Source organism: Anoplophora glabripennis, unplaced genomic scaffold (assembly GCF_000390285.2).
Source record: "Anoplophora glabripennis isolate ALB-LARVAE unplaced genomic scaffold, Agla_2.0 scaffold976, whole genome shotgun sequence".
Classification (NCBI taxonomy): Eukaryota; Metazoa; Arthropoda; class Insecta; order Coleoptera; family Cerambycidae; genus Anoplophora; species Anoplophora glabripennis.
Window position 1 is genome coordinate 73,813 of NW_019417092.1, and position 26,752 is coordinate 100,564.

Sequence of the window (26,752 nt, forward strand, 5' to 3'; positions counted from 1 at the left end):
AAATACAAAATCAGTTGACTGCACAAATTTTTTGACAATGTAACCTAACCTTCTGTTAGTATTACTAGTATTAGATTATACCGACTCAAACTATAAGATTGCATCTCGGGTCACATAAAAACATTTTCAAAGTTTTTAATAAATAACACAGGGTCGACCTTCATTTTCGTTGAATAAATGCACTTTAATTTACAAAAAAACAAAGATAGAACTTCTTTGTATAAGACTTTTCTATTACAAATATCGTCAGGAAGCTGTAGTTTAATTTTTATAGATTACACACGCCACACCCTGTCTAGAAACTGAATTGTTATTGAGAAGAAATAAAAATGCAAATAATCAACATATTCTTTCCATAAATTTTTTGGATTTTGGTGTGACGTTATTTAAAAATCTTTTTTTTACTCAATTTACATATTTCCAAAACTGAATTTTGTAAATCTGAACGTACGATATTTTTACATACCTTCAAACTTCTCCTGATGTCATTGATGGAAACATATCCTTTACGGTCCTTATCAATGATTTGGAACCTCTTAATATACAGTTGTATTTCTTCTTTACTGAGATTGATAGGTATTTTATCGCGACTGGCACGATTGACGTTTTGGCCCATCTCAGTTTGAAGGAACCCTGTCGCTGCCTTTATTTGATCCTGTTTTTCCTCTAAAATGTAATTTATTTAACTCATTTATTTTCAAAAACAGAACAAGAGGGTTTAGAATGGAAATGGAACCAACATACCGGATTAAAAAATGTATATAATAATAAAATTAAGAAACTAACCTAACATACTACCGAAACAAATGTTTATTGTTGAGGATTATTGTAACTAACGTGAGCGTAAACAGACATTATTCCATTGTAGTCCAGTTACTCTAGCTGAAAATATAGTAATACCTCCGAATTTTTTATAACTGCATCGATTTTTCTCAAAATTTAGAATTAGGCTCATCTTACCCCCCACTTCAAAACTTATATATGCGCTAGGTGTGCTTTTTGTTCTTAAGGGGTGAAAACCACGCCTTATTGGAAAAAAGAAAAAATACAAATTTAAGCATTTTATGTAATCAAATCTTTTTTATTTATACAGTATGAGTAATTTTATGTATTATCTAACATGAAACTTAATGTATCTCAAAGTTTCAACCCGGAAAACCTTTTAAAAATCACCCCTTTGGATGAAAATAATATAAAAAAATTTTTTTCAACTAGAAACAATTTAATCATGCATTTTTATCAAATTAAATTTGATTTCTTATTAAAAAATCTTTTTTATCGATTGCAACTTTTCAACTCTTGAAAAATACCCCTTCTTTCGAAAATAAAATGAAAAAATATTATTGAAAGAGTAGATGTGCATTCGTATTAAATAAACATTTATTCCCATCTTATAAAATAATTTTGAATTGATTGCAACTTTTCAACCCTTAAAAATTACCCCTTACATTTATATAGGTATATACACACACAAAATTAAGATTATTTTATAAATTTTTATTTTCCTTTTTAATAATAATAAATACAAAAAAACATTATAATTAGGTATATGTAAATGATTATTCGTCGTCACTGCTACTCTCTTCACAATCATGCTCGTCCTCTTCGATATATACAAAAAAGATCAAAATGCTTCAAAATTCTTGTTTGACTTAAATTTTCTAAAAATTATCACCTATACGCGTGTTTATTTTTTTGACTATAACTTTCTTACTTTTTAAAATTTTTAATCGCACAAAGGCTCATTGTGCAGGGAATTGTAAGGGCTACGTGAACTGTTAAGTTTATCTTTTTTAAGCCCTTCATTTTTAAATTTAAAGGGTTTAAAGGGCTCGAAAAGGGTGGTTCTCTCATTCATATGATAACTTAAAATGGCGAAATCTCGATTAATATTAATTTTAGAGGAATAAAAAAAGCAAAATTAGCAAAAATAAAGCTAAAATTTTTTTACTCTTATATTTTTTTCTTCCACCCTCTTTTGTAAGCCCTGTATGACTTGGTCGTGAACAAATATCACTTTTTTCTTCTTATGATTCTTTATACAAATCAAACAAATGTGGACTGTATTTATTTTATTGTGTTTGTCCGAATGGATTGCTGACTTCTAGATTTTTTTTACTGTCTATCTTGCATGCACCAAACACACCCTTTAATTTTTAAGTTACAGCGTAAAAATCGATTTTTTCTCAAAAATTTGAAAAATTTACATTTTCAAAGCACGATTTCAAAAGTTTTTTTTTCGAAATCATGCTTTGTAGGTGAGCCAAAGACCCAGAACATATTCTTAGAACATAAATGAAGAAATCTGGAAATGGATAGCGTTTAATTTTAATTCTGTCGCCAAAGCCACTGATTTGTTTATTAATTTTTTCTTAAAAAAAATGAGATTATCATGTTATTTCGATCATATTTCCGTTAATTTTGATTCTAGACTTTTAAAATAGCTCATTTTAAAGGTTTTTCAAAGTACTTTAAAAAAGGTTCAAATAGTTTTTTCCTAATATTTATGGTTTTGGCGTTATTTAACGTTAACTGGTTCCAATTTAGTTTTTAGCTAACATATAATAATGTTTAAAAATCCATAACTCGGTTTATATTGCACTTAGAGAAGAACAAAATTTTATTACCTTTCTTTTTGTCCATTACAACTTTTTCGTTAAATCCAATGGTTTCAGAGTTATTTGCAAAAAACTCTCTGAAAACAAGCACTTTTTCAGTAAAAAATCAACATTTTCAATGACGAATTACTCGGAAAGTATTGGATTATCCAAAAAACTTTATATAACATTTGTTACTTAAAATTGACTTCTCTATCGATTCCTGTGGTTATTTTGGCCGTAAAAATTTCACAACCCCCAGGGCAAAAGCACACTTCAGCACTATATAAGTTTTGTTCCTTGAGGCATTCCCCACATTCATTCAAAATTTCACGTCAATCGGTTCAGTTATAAAGAATTCGGAGGTAAAAATCCTGCGTAACTGGACTATTATATTTATCATTAAAAAAAGTAGTGACTTTTTAAACTCACTCTCGGACCAATGTAACTCCTCGGCCATAATATCAACTATCTCCGGAAGGGCTTCTTGTGCTGCTTGCACGTTTAAGAAGGCAAGTCTGAGCCTGCGGGCAATCATATCAATCGCCGTCATAGCGTACTCTCGAACTCCGTATCTCACTTCAGCGTCGATGTAGGGGAATTCTGGATGGATTTTCTTACCAATAATGGGCCAACGTTTTCCTAAAATTAAGCATTCAACATATGTGTTTATAGCAACAGTCTCTGATTTGTCTACCTGTCAAAGAAGCCATTTTTGCTACCGCGAAGGCTCTGTCTCCGTACGATTTAGCTAAATGTTGAGCGACTTCATACTCCAAGCCGAAATCTTGCACGAGTCGGATGTACATGGTAGGGGTCCAGTCGTGTGCTCCAGTTAACAATAAACCATCAGTTTGACTTTCATTGTATTTGGGTGTAAGACAACAGGCTGAAACATAGATATATTTTTTGAAAACTCTTTTTCAACTTATACTAGAAAAAGTCCTAAAGTAATGTGGAAGGATTTGAAACCGGTATATGTCTGGTGGGTTCGACTGACGAATGATCCCAGCTGCATTAGATAGTGCTGGTATAACTCAATGCTGATCGGGGCATATAGCTGGCAGAATAGTTATATCATCAGTTAAGCCTTTTGTGACAATTAAACAATTCCCTTTATTTATTGACTTTCTGTTAAATTTCGTTTATAAAAAATTGAGTGTGTACTAACCTGCAACAGCAGTATCAATTGTTTCTGCGGCCATTGCTCTGTATGTGGTCCACTTTCCTCCGGCAATTGTAACTAAACCGGATGGACTGACGTGAACAATGTGGTTTCTAGCAAGTGACTGTGTGTCTGGCTTGTTTGGATCTGATACTAAAGGCCTAATACCACTCCAAGCTGATAGTACGTCACCTCTCCTTACTGAAAAAATTACAATCGTCATGAATAAGTATGGTATCCATTGGAATACTACTAGAACTACTTACCCTCTACGTCTGGATTCAGATAATTCTTAACTTCTTCAAGAATGAATAAAATTTCGTCCTCTGTGGGTTTGGGATTATGTGTTGGCTCACAGGGTAAGTCAGTCGTACCAGCTATGGTATGCTTTTGCCATGGAAGGAAGAAAATTACTCTACCATCACTAGTTGATGGATCAAGAAGACCCATTTGTTCAGGACTGTAATAACCTACACCACAAGTCATTGTAACTACATATAATTTACCAAAATCAGTCCAATTTTACCTGGTAAGGTAATATGAACCCCACTACTGGGTGAACAGATCTCCTTTATGGAAGGATTGTCCATTTTTCTAATACTATCGGTAAAAGGTCCAGTGGCGTTTATGACGCATTTTGCTGGGACACTCCATGTTTTTCCAGTCAACTCGTCTTTCACGTTAACACCACTAATAACTTCCTTACCATCTTTCTTCTCTTTTATAAGACTTGTCGCAGAAACATGGTTCACTACAGTGGCACCATGGCTTGCGGCAGTCAACGCTATTGCTAGATTCATTCTGGCATCGTCTTGTTGGCCTAAAATTGAATGTTATTCTCATTCTCACTCTCATTGATGTAGCTACACTCACCATCATAATAGACAATTCCTCCGCACAACTTGTCGCCTCTCAGCATAGGAAATAGTTCCAATGCATTTTTCTTAGAGAGAAAATAGGAAGACTTCACCGTTTTGGATCCAGCTACTACATCATACATTTTAATACCAAACCAGTAATATGGAACTTGCCACCACCTAAAAAGAATCAATTAACCTTTTACATATTCAGAATTTCACGCAGACATACAGATTATTTTTTGACTTTACAGCATATGAATAATAATAATAATAGTGAATAATTCATCTTTACTTACTGATAGACAGGCAACATAATGGGTAAGGGGTAAGCGAGATGTGGGGCTTGGCACAGCATGGCAGCCCTTTCGTGTAAGGCCTCCTTTACCATTTTATATTGGTCATAATCCAATTGCATTATAGCCTTCTGTAAATACCTCACCCCTCCATGGATGAGTTTTGTACTTCTGCTAGAGGTGCCACTGGCAAAATCATCGGCCTCGATTAGAGCAGTTTTTAATCCTAAAAGGGTGTTAATAATTCATGAGGCGAAAGCTACGTCTTTCATCATCTTTTAGACATTTAAAAATCTCCCACCGCATTTTTGAAAGTTAGCTATTTCAAGTACTGATAAATTAAAAGATAATAAATGCACTTATTTATTTTTGCATCATTTATTCTATTTATTATTTTCCGAACAATTTTTTTTACTTTGTTACTATTTTTATTTCATTGCCGACAATACTAAACGTTATAAATTTAATTATGTCACAGGCGGACAACATTTATCATTGAAATTTTAAATTAAAATAAATAAACTATAATATTAAAATGAACAAATTATTTTCCATGAACGATAATATTCAATTTAAAATAATTCCAAAGTCAGGTTATTAACTTTATATGTTGTTTATTGTAATTGACACAATTGAAACGTATTTTGTAAGTATAAACTAATATAAACTGGTTTTCTCTTAAACAATTTGTATAGCCAAATGTCGATAATAGTTAACTGTTTATTTTGATGGCTTGGCGACTTGTTTTGTTGGCGTCCCCAAAACTCGAAATGTTGGTATATGTTTTGTACTATTTCCTGAGAAGGGAAAGGGAATATTTATGTATCAAAACACAATAAAATTTTATTGTAATCAGATCTTTCCCACAATAAATTTAGTTTGATAAATATTTTTAACAAGATAGCTGAAAGATTTATTACAAAACGAAGTGGGTTAAGATGGAAATAAATATAAATTTTCAAATATATCGTCGCTGTGACTGATAAATTTCTCACTACTATGTCTATTATTATAAATCTGCAATTTTTTTGAAAATATTTATCTTGTCTGTCGTATCTTGCAGTCTAACGTAAATATACCGTCATTCATTCAAAAATCGGTAAACATGTTTACTCTTTAAATTTCGGTCAATATTAATAGCAATGCTTAAAAGATGGTCAGTTGGATAGGTTATGTAAAAAAATTATTTTGGTTCAGAACAACGCACATTGTAACCATACCTAATTAAAAAATAATAGATAGGAAAGTAAAATGGAAAATAACCATAATGAACAGAAAATTATTATCAAACATATTTTCAATAAATGTTATCAAATACTAATATTAAAAACTATTACAATTTTTACATTATATAGTTGGATATAATAGGAAGTGATGACATTTTTATTTTGCATTATAATTATAACGATTAACAAGGAATAGAGCCCAGTACAAGATTGAATTGATGGTTTCAGTTAATAGTAGTTAATTGACAATAATTAAGTACATAAAAAAGTTTCTTACATTTAAAAAAGTAGTGAGACCAAAGTCTATTTCATTGTAGTCGTGCATCTTATTGCATTACTTATTATTAATGGTATTATAAACTGAAATCAAAGAGCATCGAAAATTTTATCACTAAACTAATATTTGTATAGACAAATTATAATTAAAATAGACGCGCGTTTAAAAATAGGTATTTAAATACTGTTTCAGAATTAGGAAACATCCAATAGTATATTATGTTACACTAAAATTTCGGCATCTAAAAATTTGTAACTGTTTAATATTCACTGCATTAGTAAATTTAAACTCAGGTACCTACTTGTTGTCCAAAAATATTAAGTGGGCATAAACAAACAAATTTAAACTGCCAAAACTTAATTAAAAAAGAAATATCGTTATTAATTTTGATGAAAAATATAAACTTTTAAACTTTTACAGGGTGAGTCAGTTTTTTTGTAGACAAACCTTAACAGGAGATAGAACACATGTTTTTAAAAAGAAAAGTTCCTATAAACATATGTCGTAGAAGGCTTCGTTTCCGAGATACAGGTTGAATATAATTTTTTTTCTCGAATATTCATTATAACTCATAAACGAATGCTTATATTTTTTTCATGTTTGGGGAATAATGCCTATTAACTGAGGGGTATAAAACAAGCGATAAGAATGTTCAAAAACTTGCACAGTGGCGGAGTGGAAGGGGTGCTCAACCCCTTTCTTAAACAGAACTTCTACGCCAATGACTATTTTTTAAAAAAACTGTTAATTTCATCATCTACATATAGTTTAACAAAAATAATGAGCCTTCTTCTATTTCGAAATTCCTGTACGTTTCTGAGTTATTTTGATTTTTAGTGTTGGATGTGGTACTAAATTAATTTATTTATTATTAATTATCGGCTAAATATTTCATTCTTTCATCGAAACGTACATAAATATGATTTGTTAAGGATTCTAAATAGCCGAAATCTCTTATTCTTTTATCTCTTTCCAATGTAGTCAAAATAAATATTTGTTATGTCCAGCTATACTCAAATACAAGACTTTTATAAGTTGAAATCTGTTTATTACACTAATTTTAACAATCCTTTATTAAGTGCTGCGTAAATACTAATGTACTGCAATTAAATTACAAAAAAAAACATTGAATGAACATTGATGTTGACGTTTATGGAGAATTTTTTTGAATTTATAACAATATTTAATTAACAACTTCTTAAAACTTTTTGGCAACTGCACAATAATGTATTGTATGTATGTAATGTAGCAGATTTCAACTTATAAAAGTCTTGTATTTGAGTATAGCTTGATATAACAAATATTTATTTTGACTACATTGGAAAGAGATAAAGAATAAGAGATTTCGGCTTTTTAGAATCCTTAATAAACCATATTTAGGTAGGTTTCGTTGAAAGAATTAATTTAGCCGATAATTGATAATAAATAAATTACTTAATTTAGTACCACAACAAACACTAAAAATCAAAATAACTCGGAAACGCACAGGAATTTTGAAACAGAAGAAGGGACATTATTTTTGTTAAACTGTATGTCGATAATGAAAATAACAGTTTTTTTAAAAATAGTCATTGGTGTAGAAGTTCTGTTTAAGAAAGGGGTTGAGCACCCCCTCCACTCGCTTGTTTTATGCCTCTCAATTAATAGGATTATCCTTCAAACATGAAAAAAATCTAAGCATTCGTTTATGTTATAATGAAAATTCGAGAAAAAAAATATATTCAACACCCTGTATCTCGGAAACGAAGCCTTTGACGACATATGTTTATAGGAACTTTTCTTTTTAAAAACATGTGTTCTATCTCCTGTTAAAGTTTGTATAAAAAAACTGACTCGCCCTGTATATTTGAAATGCGTAACGTAATAATATACTTCTTATTTGTCAGTTTTATTTTTCAGTGTGAGATTTTTGGTTAGGTAAAAATAGTTTCAATAAATATCTCTTTCTAATGAACTGATTTTCAATCTCTGCTAACTATTCCTTTCTATACAACGTGTCCCAAAAGTATGGAAACAGTACAATAACTTTCGAAAAATGCATTTTGAGGGAAAATGATTCAGACAAAAGATTTAGGATTTTTCCCTGGCTATTCAATGGTGACCCTAGATTTGACCTTGACCTTCACCTGACCTTCAAGGTTATTTCAAGGTCAAGTTAATTTTTTCAAATGGGATGCCCTTCTTTTGACCCCGGAAATGCGGACAATTTTACGTTCAGATAATATGTCCTTGACCATTTTCCAAGATGGCGGACGCGATTCCAAAAAATTACCTGATTTACGCCAAATTTGGTATAGGGGGGTTTTTGGGGTCGCTGACTACGAATCTGAAATCTGTTTTTGAGGAATTTTAGTCCAAGATGGCGGATCCAAGATAGCGGACACGATTTCAAAAATCAACCGCTTTTTGGCAAAATTGATATAGTGCGGTTTTTGAAGGTGAAGTTCACGGTCAAATCAAGGGTCACCGTCAGATAGCCAGGAAAAAATCCTACAACGTTAGTTATGGTCATTTTTTTGCAACCCGTTGTTTTCAAGACAGCGTGCCAAACCATGCGTGACCTTCATTTGACCTTTAATGACCATCAGAGGTCAAATTCGGAAAATGGTTAAGGACATATCTGAACGTAAAATTTCCCGCTCTTTTCATTTCCGGGGTCAAAAGTAGGGCATCCCACTTGAAAAAATTAACTTGACCTTGAAATAACCTTGAAGGTCAAGGTCAAATCTAGGGGCACCATTTAATAGCCAGGGAAAAATCCTAAATCTTTTGTCTGAATCGTTTTTCCTCAAAATGCATTTTTCGAAAGTTATTGTGCTGTTTCCATACTTTTGGGACACCCTGTATACCTACACCTAATGTTTCAAAATATATACACAATATATCGCAATCTAAGCTGATTTGATCCGTAAATTATAACAAGATTTCCGGCTTACCTACAGTTTTCATTATTAGGTAAATTTATCAGATTAATAAGAGAGCGTTAATTACTTAGGTCAATACAATTCCGACTATTATATCTAACAGATAGCGAATATTATCACAAAATTTGCACAGTTCAAGTATACATCATAATTTTGTTAATAAAGAATAAATTCCCCATTCATTGGATAAATAATAGAACCAATAATAATGCTATCCCAAAACAAGAGCAAACTGAAATTACAGTAAACCTTCAAAAACAGTGACTACTAGCACTTTGTTAAGGATTGTAATATGGGTGGCAAGATAATATAGACTTTTAAAAAATATTTTTTGTACCCAAACCGCTCATTTAATCAAAATTCTATAAACGGTCAAAAAACTTCCAAATGGTGTCATCTATCAAATAAAAAATAGTTGTCATTATTACCTGAAAGATGACAAGTTAAAAACGGATATTATCACCATACAGCAATTTTGTAGGATTGTGAGTTTTAAAAAACACTGTATAACATCAAAATTTGTAGATTGAAAGCAAAAGTTCACACCCCAAAAATAATCAAAATAGAATAATACATAATCGAGTTATTTACAAAATTCAAAAAATTTTCACAAACTTTGAGCCCATCTAGTCTAAATTTGCCTATTTTGACTCGACGAATCTGTGGTCTTCCGTTGTTCATGTTATTCTGGGACACCCTGTATATAAGTTTTATAAATAAATGATATACCAACCTCTTGTCACTGCATCGAGGGCGCAACCTGAACCTGTGGCGCCTCCACCAATAATCAGAATGTCATATTGTTCCGCTTGGAGGCATTTGATTTGGTCACTTCTTGAAGGTAGGGCCCTCTTCAGCTTGGAACTCTTTTGTTCGGCTTTTACTGTAAGCCACTGAAAAATTTCCACATACTTTTATCAAAAGTAATCTAACAATTACTACATAAATATAATGAGTAGGTGAGATTTCAATATTTTAAACTATCGTTAATTGAATATCTAGTGAGAGCTTCAAGATGGATTTCCTTATTCATCCTTATTCTTCCTTATTTATTTTGTTTACTAAGCTTTAATAACTTAAGTAATTTTATTTCCTTCACGATGGTAATTAAATTTCGGTAAAATTAAAACAATAAGATCAAGATTACATTTTAGTTGATAGTACCAGCCGTGAAATATTGGTTGCCTAACCTCGGCGGTCACATGGTTTGTAACCTTTATGAAAGCTTTGTACATATTTTTTGAACATCTAATACGAGTATTTTTATAAACGATAGTATATTTTTATCAAAAATTAATAAGTATAAACAGTACTTTTTTATTTAAGTAAAAAGTTGTTACCATCACGTCATTAACTTTCCAACGAACAAATAAATATGTATTATAGAAAAACAGTCTGAACACTACTGAAAACTGACTGTACATCCAAATTTCTAAGATATAAAATGTGCAGATATTATCTATATCTAGGCCTTCCAAAGCAAATATTCATTAACGATACAAAAACTGGAGTACCAATATCCTTTACTATTGTGGAAGAAAATGAAATGCACGCTCTCCGATTATATCGACAGTATATACAGGGTGAGTCAGTTTTTTGTAGACAAACTTTAACAGGAGATAGAACACATGTTTTTAAAAAGAAAAGTTCCTATAAACATATGTCGTAGAAGGCTTCATTTCCGAGATACAGGGTGTTGAATATAATTTTTTTTTCTCGAATTTTCATTATAACTTATAAATGAATTCTTATATTTTTTTCATGTTTGAGGGATAATGCCTATTAATTAAGGGGCATAAAACAAACGGTAAGAATGTTCAAAAACTTGCACAGTGGCGGAATGGAGGGGGTGCTCAACCTCTTTCTTAAACAGAACATCTACGCCAATGAATATTTTTTTAAAAAACTGTTATTTTCATTATCTACATACAGTTTAACAAAAATAATGTCCCTTCTTCTGTTTCGAAATTCCTGTGCGTTTCCGAGTTATTTTGATTTTTAGTGTTTGATGTGGTACTAAATTAATTTATTTATTATCAATTATCGGCTAAATATTTAATTCTATTAACGAAACCTACCTAAAATGGTTTATTAAGGATTCTAAAAAGCCGAAATTTCATATTCTTTATCTCTTTCCAATGTAGTCAAAATAAATATTTGTTATATCAAGCCATACTCAAGTACAAGACTTTTATAAATTGAAATCTGTTTAGTAGGTACACTAATTTTAACAATCCTTATTTATTATGTGCTGCGACTGCTGCGTACTAATGTACTGCAACTAAATTACAAAAAAAAAACATTGACGTTAATGTTTATGTAGAAATTTTTTGAATTTAGAACAATATTTAAGTAACAACTTCTTAAAACTTTTTGACAACTGCACAATAATGTATTGTATGTATGTAATGTAACAGATTTCAACTTATAAAAATCTTGTATTTGAGTATAGCTTGATATAACAAATATTTACTTTGACTACATTGGAAAGAGATAAAGAATATGAGATTTCGGCTTTTAGAATCCTTAACAAACCATATTTAGGTAGGTTTCGTTAATAGAATTAAATATTTAACAGATAATTGATAATAAATAAATTATTTAATTTAGTACCACATCAAACTCTAAAAATCAAAATAACTCTTAAACGCACAGGAATTTCGAAACGGAAGAAGGGACATTATTTTTGTTAAACTGTATGTAGATAATGAAAATAACAGTTTTTTTTAAAATAGTCATTGGCGTAGAAGTTCTGTCTAAGAAAGAGATTGAGCACCCCCTCCACTCCGCCACTGTGCAAGTTTTTGAACATTCTTATCGCTTGTTTTATGCCACTTAATTAATAGACATTATCTCCCAAACATGAAAAAAATCTAAGCATTCGTTTATAAATTATAATGAAAATTCGAGAAAAAAAAATATATTCAACACCCTGTATCTCAGAAACGAAGCCTTCTACGACATATGTTTATAGGAACTTTTCTTTTTAAAAACATGTGTTCTATCTCCTGTTAAAGTTTGTCTACAAAAAACTGACTCACCCTGTATATTTGCGACCAAAAGAAATTAAAGAACGGCAGTTTTTTCTGACATATCGGAATAGTCCACTGTACAGGCCCCCTCTGGAAAGTTGATTACCACATACTTCCCCTGAGGAGTTTAGTTTTGACGAGTCTACCACATTTTTCCTCTGCGACTTTTCTTGATTCCTCCGCTTTTCCAATCGGGTCTTGAAAAGTCAAGACCACATCTTTTATTTTTAGCTTAAGCAACTGGAAATTTTGTTGCAAATGCCGATTTAAATTTGTCCGACAAAAATTCTTCCGACATTGACGTCTACCGGTCGAAACATGCCAAAATAACAGGGTATTGAAAATCAATTACCACATAAATAATTTTTAGTAAAATTAATTGTAAATAATTAATTCAGTCAAAAAGTAAAAATTTATGTAATTTTAGGATTTTTATTTAATACATTCTTAGGAGTTTATCTGTTGTAGCAGTTTTTGTTAAAAATAAATGCAATGCAGTTGTTTCTATAAACATAAATTTCCATCCTATTTTTAAATAGCTGTTTACGGATCCTCCTGCAATTTTTAGGTTTTTGACAAACTTCGTTTCAGCAAGTTCGAATTATATTAAAGACAGACATAATTAAGAATAATTATACCAGTTTAGAAACAATGGGATATGACCTAATGACGATTAAATTGTTACATATATCAGGCACTAATACCATAAATTAACATACAAATTAAGTATAATGCAAAACGTTATAATTTAGCATGTGTGTCGGATAAAATATAATTAAACAAATATTTAGTGGATCCAGAAAAGCATATATTTAATTTAGTTTTCATTTTCCATGTCATATAAACAAACTGCAATCCAAAATGTGAAAATTTAATATTCATTTGCTGTATTATTTTGAGATCGTTCTAAAGAAACAGAATACCTTGTTCAAAAAGAACTATGTGACATGAAAATTTTAGTTCAATTGTCCCTCAAGAATAAGGAATCTTGACTTACAACCAAAGCATGCAGCAGTGTCTAATTTAATTATATTGAATAAAATGTGGACATATACGAAAACACTGTAATATTTGGGTTCTGTTTATTCTTTGTATCGACAAACCCCTTCGCTTTGTAACAAACCTGTCCACAAACTTGCTAATGTCCTTTACAGATACACTTTTCGACATCAGTTTTAACCGACTATGCACTATGGTACCATCCGAAATTGGTTTTATCAGATTCTCACTTTTTAGCATCTTTCAAGGAACATTCGCAGAGTCGGAGTGTTACAGATGATAATGGGGCAATGGAATCGATACAAAGTTGGTTAATAGCTTCAAAAACTTTATAAATGGTATCTACAAGCTTATAGACAAATATACCCAAATATATCAAGTGTGTTATGAAGAAGGAAATGTGGAAAAATACTAGAGGAAACAATGTTTATAGCACCTTTGCATCAATGTTATTATTTAATGACTTGTACTCACATCAAATCATTTCAGTGAAATACCATATGTATCGTTTAAAATTATAATTATGTTCAATTATAAATATGTACTTACTCCGTTTCCATTTTCTTTAAGAAGAAAGTAACACGCTAAACCGGCTCCTACAGTCCCAGCAAGTCCACCAACCGCCAATTTCCGAAACCTGGTCGCCATATCGTATCAAGTCCTTAACAAAAATTTAGTTTTAAATAAAATAGTGGAAAAAGGTATACATAGATCTTTTTTTATTTATACTATATATTTTAAACTTAAATCACTTATCGTTAGCGATTGTGTCAGTGCAAGTGAAATTGACGTTTGTTTACTGTCAAAACGAATGTCAAAATTGCGCCATCTGTATATATGTAAACAAAAAAATATAATAGTATTATAAGGTATTTATAGTAGTCTAACCAAATTACACTTAGAGAAAAAAAAATTGTTACCTGGACTTTTATAAGTAAAAGGGCTTGTGAGCAGGGGCGGCGGAGGGTTGGTTTGAGGGGTTGAAAAGTTATGAAAAATTGTATCATTGGGATTTCTGGCGAAAGTTGACGTCAAACAAAAAAGTATCTAATACAAAAATTGTAGATCATGCAACTTTTATAGAAGTCACTTTTTAACATAACCTCAAAATTTCCGAGAAAAATGCGAAAAACAGGGTTTTTTCTGATTTTTCGTTTTTTATTTCTCATTTCCGCAAATAGTTATTTTTGTATCTAGTGCGCGAAATGCTACTTTGGTGATCGAGAATTGAATTTTTTAACGAGGCGAAGCCGAGTTAAAAAATTATTCGAGACCACCAAAGTAGTTCGCGCACGAGATGCAAACAATATTTTTTCTACAAACGTCAAAATCTATCTCTTAAAAATATTATAAATAAGTAAAATGCCTAATTTATTATAGAAAATAGTGTTGAGCTGGCTTAAAATGTCTTTCCTAATCAAATTTTCACTGTNCTATCATTATTTTAAAAGTATTTAATTGTTATTCATTTAAAAATAAATAATAATTTGGAGTTTTGCTTCATTTTTTCAAAGATTGAAATACAAAACTCTTATTAATTTACATGCAGTGTGCGAAATACTTCGCACCCTAGTGCGCGAAGTATTTCGCGTACGGTGTCATGGTAACGTAAGAATCCGAAAAAAAAGTGCCACTTCCCATATTTTTGTCAATGCGCAAACCTTGTCATTTTTTGACGTTTGTAGAAAAAATAATTTAATTTTGACGAAACTTGGTGAAAATATACCTTTCTCTGTCTTAAATAACCTCAAATTTTTTTAGATAAAAAATCAAGAAGTTTCTGAGATATTCACTTTTTTCGGCCTGAAACACTTTTTTTCAAAGAAAAATTCTACTTAAAAATATCATCGCACATAGTTCTGCCGGTAATAATTTTTTTCGTTTTGACATATACTTTTTCGAGAAATAAAAAATCTGTAATAACGGTTCAAAAACGTGCTCAAAAATGCAAAAAAAAATAAAAAATTACGCAACAATGAATTTTTCAGTTATTGTTGATAATTTGTTTAAATTAAAAAACATTCAAAAACTGATTACACCATTCAATTCTACGGAAAAAAATAAAAAAAATTGTGTCTCATTGTTTGACCCAAAACTTTATATTTGTACAGTATTGCTATAAACATCTAAGTCGAATTACAAATGCACAAATAATAAATTATCTCTGGATGATTTGAGATTTCAGCAATACAAAGTATTAACTGCAAAATCTGCTGTTGACGCGAAATCCGAAAACCCGAAATTTTGCAAAATCGTTTTATTTTTTTTCTGGCTTTATTTCAAAACGAATTTAAAATAAATTGCATATTTACATTGCCACTTTTTTCGCTCTATCCAATGACGTCAACATTTTTGCAATCCGACGTTTTGTCTTCGGGGGGCCATCATCAGATTAATTTATTTAAATATATCGCTGCTATTTTTATGACAAAATCTAGTCATTTTTAATTGTGTATTAGATGATATTACTATTGTAAAAAGGTTTTTAGCTATCATTAAAAATTTTTCCTGAGTACAGCTCTGAACGCTTTCAAAATACCTGTATCTATTGGAGGAGAGAGAGAGAGGAGGGAATAAAAGTCAATACAGCACAAAATGTCCAACAATTTTTTAATCCATAATTTAAAAAGTTGTACTTAATAAAAAAATAATACGAATTTATGAAATATTTTATTATTTCTAATTAATATTGCTAATATAAAATTGTTGGATATTTTGTGCGGTATTGCCTTTTATACTGTTATGACTTCATCCAATAGATATTTTAAAAGTGTTCAGAGCCGTACTCAGGAAAAAATTTGAATTATAGCTAAAACAAGCTAAAAACTATTTAAGCGATTACAATAGTAATATCCTCCAATTCAGAATTAAGTATGACTAGATTTTATCATAAAAATAACAGCGAAGTATTTAAAAAAATTTACCCGATGATGGCCCCTCGAAGACGAAACGTCGGATTTCAAAAATGTTGACGCCATTGCACAGAGCGAAAAAAGTGGCATTGTAAATATGTAATTTATTTTAAAATTCGTTTTCAAATAGACAGAAAAAATTAAACAATTTTGCAAAATTTCGGTTTTTTCCGGATATCCCCGGAACTACCCGGAATTTTAAAACTTTCTAAACAGCATATTGTTGGGTATAAAAAAACACAACTTTTATCTAATCTGAGCCACCACGTATCTCTTACCGTTTCCTAGATCCTAATGCTATCACATCCTTATCTTGGACACACTGTATATCTATGAATTCATCAAAATTAAAAAAAAATAAGTACACTAATCGATCCTACGGAAAAAAAATATTATTTATTTAATTATTCACTATTGGACTTATGTTTATAGCAATACTGTTCAAAAATAAAGTTTTGGGTCAAACAATGAGACAGTTTTTTTGTACTTTTTCGGTACAATTGAACGGTGTAATCAGTTTTTGATTTTTTTTTAATTTAAACAAATTATCAACAATTACTGAAAAATTCATTGCTGCAAGTCATTTTTTACTTTTTTGCATTTTTGAACATGTTTTTGAACTGTGATTACAAATTTTTTTATTTCACCAAAAAGTATCTATATGCCAAAACGAAAAAAATTATTACCGGCAGAACTCTGTACGAAGATTTTTTTAAGTAGAATTTTTCTTTGAAAAAAAGTGTATCAGGCCGAAAAACATGAATATCTCAGAAACTTCTTGATTTTTTTATCTAAAAAAAATTGAGGTTATTTAAGACAGAAGAAAGGTATACTTTCACCAAGTTTCGTCAAAATTAAATTGTTTTCATGGAAATGAGAAATAAAAAACGAAAACTCAGAAATAACCTGTTTTTTGCATTTTTCTCGAAAATTTTCAGGTTATGTTAAAAATGACTTCTACAAAAGTTGTAGATTTTAGCATGATCTAAAACTTTTGTATTAGATACAATTATTGCTATTTTGTTTGACGTCAACTTTCGCCAGAAATCCCAATGATACAATTTTTTCATAACTTTTCAACCCCCCCAAATCAACCCTCCGCCGCCCCTGCTCACACATTTATTTATTTTTTCGTTTATTATAAGCCCCTTTACCATTTCCACTTATGAAAGTCCAGGTAACAATTTTCTTTTTTTTTCCCTCTAAATGAGTTATTTTGATCGGTCTATAGGGTGTTATATGGATAATAATGCGCCGAGGTCGATAGTGTACATCGACCGAGAGCTTCGGTATCCTATAACACCCGTGGTGACTTCAAAGTTTGTACAAGGCGTAAATTGTTTGTTATTCAACGCGAAAATATAAGTTGAACTGTCTCTGAAATGTCCCAGACCAACCTGGTAGGTTTCGCTTTTATCTAAATAAAGATCGGTGCCAAAATTAAAACTTCTTTGTGGAACCATTCCAAAGTTATTTAATGGCAATATATTTCACTCGACATACATATAACTGTACAGTTATTCAACTTTTATTACGTAGTAATTATAGAACTATTAACATAATATTGCATTTAACTAGTACTTACTTGAATATAACTAGTTACTAAAAGATAAAACTAGTGAAATAACTACGACTTTTTTACGGAATTGTATCATAAAGTCTATTAACTTTGGTATTGTTGTACGCCATTAGGTGCTGTAAAATAGAATAAATTTTACTTATAGACAGAGATTGGCTAAAAACAAATCGACAAACTTCCTGTACGAGGTATGTTCAAAAAATAACCGAACTTTTTGAATTGCGCGCTAATGGGGATATTTAATGATATTTGATATTTCATTTGAGAACAACGCGTTTATGTGTTAGCGACGATTTTTGCAACGTACGATTTTCTGTAACAACGATGCAACGTAAAATTTTGCGTTAAACTTGAGAAAACTTTCATGGAAACATTTCAGCTTTTGAAAAAGCTTACGGAGATGATGCTCTGGGTTGTATGCAATGTTACGAATGGTTTTCATGATTTAAAAGTGGTCGTCAGTCAATTGAAGATCATCCTTGACCAGCAAGGCCTTCGACTTGAACTGATGACCCTCACATTCAGAAAGTCAAAAATCTGATTGATTGTCAGAGAACTTACAGAAAAGGTTAGCGTTTTAACAGGGTCATGCCATGAAATTTTTACTGAGAAATTGCACATGCATCGAGTTGCAGCATTTGTTCCTCGTGCGGACGTTTTTCAACAACAAAGATCACAACTGGAGACGAAGTCTGTGTTTACTGCTAGATATTGAGACAAAAGTTCAATGGATTGAAAGAACGTCAGTCTCTATTCAATGTCAAAGTGATGCTCACTGTTCGTTTCCACTTTAACGAAATTGTGCATTTTGAATTCTAGCCTCAGGGTGAAACAGTGAACACTTGTTTTATCAAGGCGTTTTACAAAGGTTACGTGAAAAAATCAGCAAAAGGAGAAGAGAGTTGTGGCGAGATAACTCATGGTTCTTGCACCATGACAATGTGCCCGCTCAGCTTTGTCAATTCGTCAATTTTGTTTCAAAAATTAGATGACTGTCCTCCTTGACCCTCCTTACTCGCCAGACGTGGCTCCTTGCAATTTTTTCTTATTTCCGAAATTAAAACCAGTGCTGAAAGGATGCCGTTTTCAGACTATTGATGACATTAAAGTACAAACTTTAAAGGCCATATCAAATGAAGCTATCCAGGACATTTTCATGAAATGGAAACACCACTGAGAAAAGTGGAGAGTACAAGGACCAATAATGTATAAAACTATAATAATAAAATTAAAAAAAAAAATAAAAGTCGATAAATTTCTAAACAGACCTCCTATATGCGGCGGGATTTTTTTATTGAGCAGTAACTGCAATTAATATGTCATTAATCTTTAAAAGCAAACAAAAAAGATAATCCAATTCTCGCTAAAGATAACACTGATGACATACACTTATATTATTATTTGCAAGGTGACGCCTAGATACAACACCGACGTTGCACAATGAACGCTAAAATTTCTCGAATGATTTTGATTTTATTTAATCGTTCTTTACTGTCAGTAGGTCGTCTGATGATCAGGACCCTGACAAAAGATAACTACAAATACGGGTGTATGAACAGGGCATTTTAGTGAACATGAACTTATGTATTATTATTATGTATTTAAATTAAGTCGAAATTGACCTTAATGCCGATTCTACAACACATTTCATTAGTTTAGAATATCTAAAAATTTAAAAGACAAATTACTTTCCACATCGGAAAGATTGCTAAAATGCGATACTGATTATAAATGCGGTTTCACTTAAACATATCAATAATAAAGGTCTAAAAGACTATAAATGATGAGATAAACACGAGTATACCTACAACGAAAAATTCGTGGTAAAAAATTGTATATTATTGTAGTTTACTATTTCGTCAAAAAAAAAACTGTCACCATTTGAATCATGTATAAAGGGACTTTCGTATAGTTCCACAAAAATGTGTATTTATTTCTTCTATTGCAGCAAAATTTAATAAGACTGTCCTACTATATCTCTGTAGTAGGTACATAGGTGAAAATAATCACTAAAACATATTTTCCTACAATGTTTTTAAAAATATATTAGTCACATCTGACCTTGATATGTGCAGTAAGAGTTATTTGCTACACTTGTGGTTTTTATGCCTTTATTACAGCTGGGACCTGCGTCGACCTAAGTTCAATAACCGTCCATCATGAAATTCAGTGAATGCAAAATGAAATAATGTCGCAAAAAGCTAGACCCGCATTTTTTATTTTTGTATGAGTTCATTATTTACCAGCAATTAAATAAATGTAAAAGTGAAATGAATATGGTGGAGAGTTCTCTGTAATAACATATCCATAGTCTACGTCACAAGGTTGATGTCAGTGGCCTACGATTCGAATACACATTTTTAAACCAAATACAAATTTATATAAAGAGTTGTTAACGAAATTACTTGTGCACGTAGTTTTAATTATTGTAATAAGTAAATCATTTTATTTATAAAAGTTGGTATTAGGTATATTTACCTGTTGGAAATATGTATCTATTTATTTAATTGTAGTAGTTAAGTACATTATGCAGTGACAAAACAAATATTTTTTTAAACAGACACTATTGTCAAGAGATTACACAGCAAATGAGTTTATTACCCAAGTAGAGACCATACTTGGAATAACCTATTTCTGAAGTCTGTTTACCAATAAAAACTAAAACGCAACATAATTTCAAATCTAGTAATAGTGCCTGGTTTACTCAAGAGCTTGTCACTATGAGAGAAAAATTAAATTTCTTAAGAGACGTGCATTGTCAGCATCCAACCCCCATGTCCCGGGAAACCTTCAATTCCTATCGCAATAAGTATCGTCTGGAATTATCTAAAGCCAAAAAAAAACACCAATGACAACTATATAAATACATCTACTAATAAACAAGCAGCAATATGGAACCTCATAAAAAATAAAAATGACCGCAGTTCACCTGTAAGCAATTCATTAAACGCTAATGACTTTAATACTTATTTTTCCAATATTGCAGAGCGTCTTTTGAGTGAGCTCCCGCTTCCCAACAAGTTACCTTCCGAGTTTTTGACTGCCCCGAGGTCACAAACGACTTTTAAATTCAGAGAGTTGTCTTTTAATGAAGGAAGGACTATTCTAAATAACTTAAAAGTAAAAAAAAAGCAAAGATGCTTATGATTTGAATGTTCCAATTTTGGAAACTCTTAAGAACATTATAATTTTTTTACTATTTAAACTAATTAATCAATGTATTAGCTCCAACGTATTTCCTACAGCTTTCAAGTTATCCAAGGTTATTCCTGTTTTTAAGAAAGGTGAGAAAGATGATGTATCTAACTACCGACCAATATCTCTTATTCTTGTTCTGGCAAAGGTTTTCGAAACTGCCTTAAAAATGCAAATGCAGAGTATTTTGAAAACAATAATTTATTCCATTCTAGTCAGTATGGTTTTAGGAACAAAAGGTCAACAACTTTAGCTATTAACCAGTTGACTACAATTATTTTAAACAATTTCGAATCAAACAATGTTGTCAGTGGAAATTTTTACGATTTGACTAAGGCATTTGACTGTGTGTCCCACAGAATTCTCTTAAATAAACTAAAATATTATAATTTTGATGACAATAGCGTGTCCCTTATTGAGTCTTATCTATCGAACAGAACTCAGTAAGTTTTTTATAATTCTTGTTCTTCACACCTAACAAAAATAGTTCATGGAGTTCCCCAAGGCTCAGTATTGCGACCTATTCTATTTCTTATCTACATCAATGATTTCCCAAATTGTGATATAACTACTGACTATTTTATTTGCCGATGATACTACCGCTTTAAAGTCAAATAATAACTTAATTAAACTCACAGAGGATTCAGTGGATATGCTGCCGCTGAAAAAGGACTGGTTTATTGCTAATAGATTGAACTTAAATGTTGACAAAATTCAATCTTTTCTTTTTACACTTCGCCATATCAATACTTGTGATAACTCAAATAGCATTAAATTTCTTGGAGTTCACCTTGACACTAAATTGAGTTGGAAAAAACATGTCAATGACTTATCCGCACGTTTATTTAAGAATATTTTCCTACTGCGTAATTTGGATCGTGTAGTATCTAAGCCTGTACTCATATCTGCATATTATGGTACTTTTCATGCCACCATAACTTATGCAATTTTGAACTGGGGTCATTCGTCTCACAGTGATAAAATTTTTGGTTTACAACGTAAATGCATTAGAATTATGGCTGGAATAAAATACAGAGATGATTGTCGGGAGCACTTCAAACTGCTAAATATTCTTACAATGCCGTCAGTTTACATATTTGAATGTCTCATTTATATAAAAAATAATCAGAATAGATTTGTTCGACAAGAAAATTTTCATTTTCATCATACAAGAGATCGGCACAATATTAGGCCTAAATTTCAAAGATTAGCGAAATCCAGAGATGGCACAAATTATTTTTGCATTAAATTCTTTAATAGACTTCCATCTGAGATTCAATCACTAAATTCAGACTGTTTTAAGGCCAGAATTAGAAAATATCTTAAGAGGAAAGCGTTTTACAATTTTGATAAGTTCCTTGCTGACCACTTTTTAGATATTTAATGTATGTTCGTAATATTCACTTTTTTATTCTGTTAACGTTATATTTATCTGAATGTGTTTTTTTAGCTTTAGTGTAGTGTTGCTTATATGTTGTATCTTTCGTGTTTTTCTTTCTTTGACTTGTGTAAACATTTTAATAAATGATTTGATTTGATTTGATTTGATCTGATAAAATGTTTCTGATGGCTTGATAGATAAATGAGTTTCTTGCAAACTATATGTAGTTTTGATCATTCAAATAGCTATGGGGCCGAAAATAGAAGAAGGCTTGATGCTAAAAGACAAGAAAAATATGAAAATGTCAAAAACTATTAAATTCTCCATTCTCATTGAGCTTGAAAAGTTTGGTAAAAGCTGTATGGAAAATTGTTTTCTGAAAGGAAAATAAGGTAAGGATATTATTGTTAGTGAAGTGAACAGTGTATAAATAACCAATCAAATAGTGTTTCACACCCTAAAATTATTAAGATTTATTATTTACATAATGATCTTACCGATTGTTAAGCTGGATTAAAAGAATAAACTTTTATATTTATTGTGCCTATTAATCATGATTATTTTATTGTGTTATTGTAATTATCTTGAAAATAAACTTACATTTAACTATGCTTGAATTTCCTATGTTAAATCAAAACGTACTCCCAATACATATTGCTAAAGAGAAACAGAATTGTGTGCAGAACTGCACAAACCTAATGCTTGGTTTACGACCTGTGACAATTCAATAGGTACAAGCAATCAATCTCTTAAATCTGTGAATGTAGTTTACATCTTGACAACCGGATTTATTTATAACATAACTTTTGGTGCATAGAAATTAGATTATTTTTTTTGTAAAACAATAACAAATAGTACAGGATTCCTCATTCAACGTAATACCTACTTAACAGACTCAATGATCCTCCTCATTTTACCATACTGATATTTTTGTCAGGCTGACCGCAGCCTTGCCAAATAGTGAGAATTTTTTATTGTTACGTGTAATTACTATTTTTTGGCAGCTGGCCGGAATGGCTAATTTTAAAACGGGCAATGTTTCAGTGACACCATCTAACGAGGTATTAAACATACAAATTAATTGCCTAGTATCTAAACTAGCGACATTAAAGCCTATACCTCAGAAAAAGTTTATGTATAAAAAAATAAATTATACATATAGGAAAATCACACCAGCGAAATCTCCATAAGAATTAAATTTTCAAGATTAATATTCTAACTATTTTGTCCATACCTACAGCAGCAAAAAAATATTATAGGTGCCTAATGCCAAATTTTAATGGTCAGTTGTAAGTCATAAACTAAAAATAAAAATCCCTAAAAACAAGACTTCAAGAACGCTTCGTTTTCGAGACATGCCGTTTAAAAAAATGTTCTCCCTTAAATTAGAAAAACGGTTGAATGGATTTCATTCAAATTTTGTATGCAGCTTTGGTTTTTGATTGTCCATTACATGCAGCATAAGAGACATAGCCTCAGGGGTTGACTTAGTAATTTTCGCTTCCAATTTTTTTTCAAGATATTTCAAAGTGAATCACAATATTGTGGCCTTAAAGGCTTTAGGAATATGTATTCGTGATACATGTCGCAATTTCGAAATAAATGGCAAAAAGTCCTTTAAAATGTAGGTAATTAATGCTACAAGTGCCATGACATCAAGTTACTTTTTAAATAATGGTAAAATAAATATTATTTACATGGTCTTTCTAAAAGTTTTTTGCAAATTGAAAGAAACATATATGTTTATAGGAACCATAGATGCTCCTTCTTATAAAGAAGAACTTTATTATAGAATCTTAAATTTACTTACACTTAACTACAATAGTATTAAATGTATCGCCAGTAATTGAAAAAAAAACGCAAAATAGAAGCAATAAGTAAAATTGCATGCACCATGTCAGTATGAACTCCAAGAAGGAGATTGGGTGTGGATATTGTGAAAATTATAGTAATTGTTAAATTAAGTTAATAATCTTGACACATATACCCCAATATTTACGCACGGTAAAATTTGCATAAATTACATTTTTACGGTTGTACGGTTTTTCTTTCGTTATTTTGTCGTTTTACCTCACTCAGTTCTTGTTAAAATCCAAATGATACGAATTTTTCGTCATTTAGTTCTAAGAAATTACACATAAAAATATAAATCAGAAACATGTTTTAGTGTTGCAATAAAATCGAAATAAATTGAATTGCGAAAATTATTTGAGGGTCACAGACAAAATTATGAAAACATGAATAGGATAAATTTATAGGGTTCAAAGCAAAAAAAAAGCTCTTTTAAAAATGAATAAATAAATAAATAAATAAATACATCGAATTGAGTAAACAGTAAGTTGATCACAGACAGAATTATGATAAAATGAATAGAGTAAATATATTTATAGTGTAAAGTAAAATAAATTTAGTTTAAAAATTTTATGAAAATACCGGTTAAAAATCTATATCCGGATTTATATTTTTAGTTAATCTATTTTTATTTTTATAATGTGACTGACTCAATCATGTCACGAGTGGACCCCGCCATTGATTTTTTTTGGGATACTTTATTACATTCATGTAATTTTGTGAATGAATAAACGTTACTTGCCAAAGACCAAACGTTTTAATTTAAAGTAGATAATGATGGGGAACTAAATTCAAACATATTAAATTGTTGATTTATGTATCGAAAACAATACAGTTTAATTTAAATATATTTAAAATATACATCTTATACAGGGTGATTCAGAACTTATCCAAAAAAAAATTCTGGATGTACAGGGGACCCTTACAAATACAATTTTGTAAAGAAAAAATCAAAAAGGTCAGTTCGAAATTGAATTAAAAATACACTTCTGCACGGCACTGGAAACTGGTCCACTGTAAAACCTGACCCGCACAATGCGACCGGTATGGCGGCGTGATAAAAACGGACAAAAACTTTCGCAAGGAAAGAAATATGTAAATAGAATTTTATCGCACCTATTTTATATCGGCAAATTCAAATGCTTTTGCCTTTATTAATTATTAATAAAATTAATTTGTGTTTTTAAATAATAAAATCATTTGACTTACCCGATGTTACAACAACAATTGTTCAAAATTTTATCCACTCACGTGTAAACACATTTGGGTCCGTCTTACTCACTTTCTACGAACTAACACAAATGATGTCTTGCTTCACCATAACACAAATGCTTCACCATAATACAAATGTTGTCTTGCTTCACCATAAATTAAAACGATATCCATCAACTCTGAGTTGCTATACACGCAAGCCATTTTTGACACTAACTACTAAAAAACTGATGTAAATACCACAGATAACAGGTAAAAACTACCGCAACGACGGATTTCAGTATTAGGAGTCACATGGATCTCCACGCGTATTGCGAATGACGCTAGAGACTACAGTTGTCCAGCTATGTAGTGGTTTAATGTGCTATAACTTCAATAATTTTTTTTTCAGAAACTATAAGGATTTTACAAAAATTTTTTTTACAATATTGACTCCATGCCGCATCTATTCCCAAATTTTTTTGGATAAGTTGTGAAACCCTGTATATATTTAAAATGGATTCATAAATTAAAGAAACCATAAGTGAACTGAAATTATTTTGAAAGAAGAATTATTTCTAATACATACCAAATTTTTTTCTTCTAAAACTGGTCTTGGAAAATGGATACCCAGATCTTTGGTTTTCATTTCATCTTCATATACAAATTAGTTCTGAAGAAGCGTAATCGTAGTAATTATAAATAAACAATAAGTAAGCAATATGTTTCTATAGCATTGACCATTTTTACATTTTAAAATTATCTGTTTTTTACCGACTAAATATACAGGCTGTCCCGCATAAGTACCGACACAGGGCAGTTGCATGGAGAGGTGTCCAAAATATTGTAATTTAACCAAACTTACCTGCCTATATACAAAGTTGTACCCCTGAGGAGTTATTAGCTCCAAAAGTGGGGCCCTAAATTTCGCAGTAGAATCAAATTTGGTACATGATTTAGATTTATTACTGGTCTTCTTTGACTATGATTTAAAGTTAATTGAAGCACTACAAAGTGTTCATTGGGGATGACTCACCCCTAAAATTGCACCGAACTTTTATTTTCATTGTCCGAATTGAAAAATAGTAATATTAATTCACAGCAGAATTTAATTTAAATTTTTTTTTACACCCCTACATGCACTTGCCCTGTGTCGGTTCTTATGCGGACACCCTGTAGATATACTTCCTATACTAGATTACTAGATACTACTTGATAGATATAAATAGAGATTATTTTCCTTATAACAATTGAAATCATTTCTAGAAGT

The 26,752-nt window shown here is 30.9% G+C and overlaps 1 protein-coding gene across 2 annotated transcripts in view; it reads right to left on the reverse strand.

The window, feature by feature from the left end:
- Positions 1-26,752, reverse strand: part of LOC108913371 (glycerol-3-phosphate dehydrogenase, mitochondrial) — a 42,600-nt gene that overhangs the window by 12,179 nt on the left and 3,669 nt on the right. For both annotated transcript variants that reach the window (XM_018718922.1, XM_018718923.1), the window contains exons 2-11: positions 13,923-14,034; positions 10,076-10,235; positions 4,919-5,141; positions 4,636-4,799; positions 4,289-4,582; positions 4,029-4,232; positions 3,769-3,963; positions 3,295-3,486; positions 3,030-3,239; positions 467-666 (exon numbers count right to left, since the gene is read on the reverse strand). In XM_018718922.1, coding sequence (XP_018574438.1) covers positions 467-666; positions 3,030-3,239; positions 3,295-3,486; positions 3,769-3,963; positions 4,029-4,232; positions 4,289-4,582; positions 4,636-4,799; positions 4,919-5,141; positions 10,076-10,235; positions 13,923-14,021 — 1,941 coding nt within the window. In that variant the 5' untranslated portion in view covers positions 14,022-14,034. The remainder of the gene's footprint in view (positions 1-466; positions 667-3,029; positions 3,240-3,294; positions 3,487-3,768; positions 3,964-4,028; positions 4,233-4,288; positions 4,583-4,635; positions 4,800-4,918; positions 5,142-10,075; positions 10,236-13,922; positions 14,035-26,752) is intronic.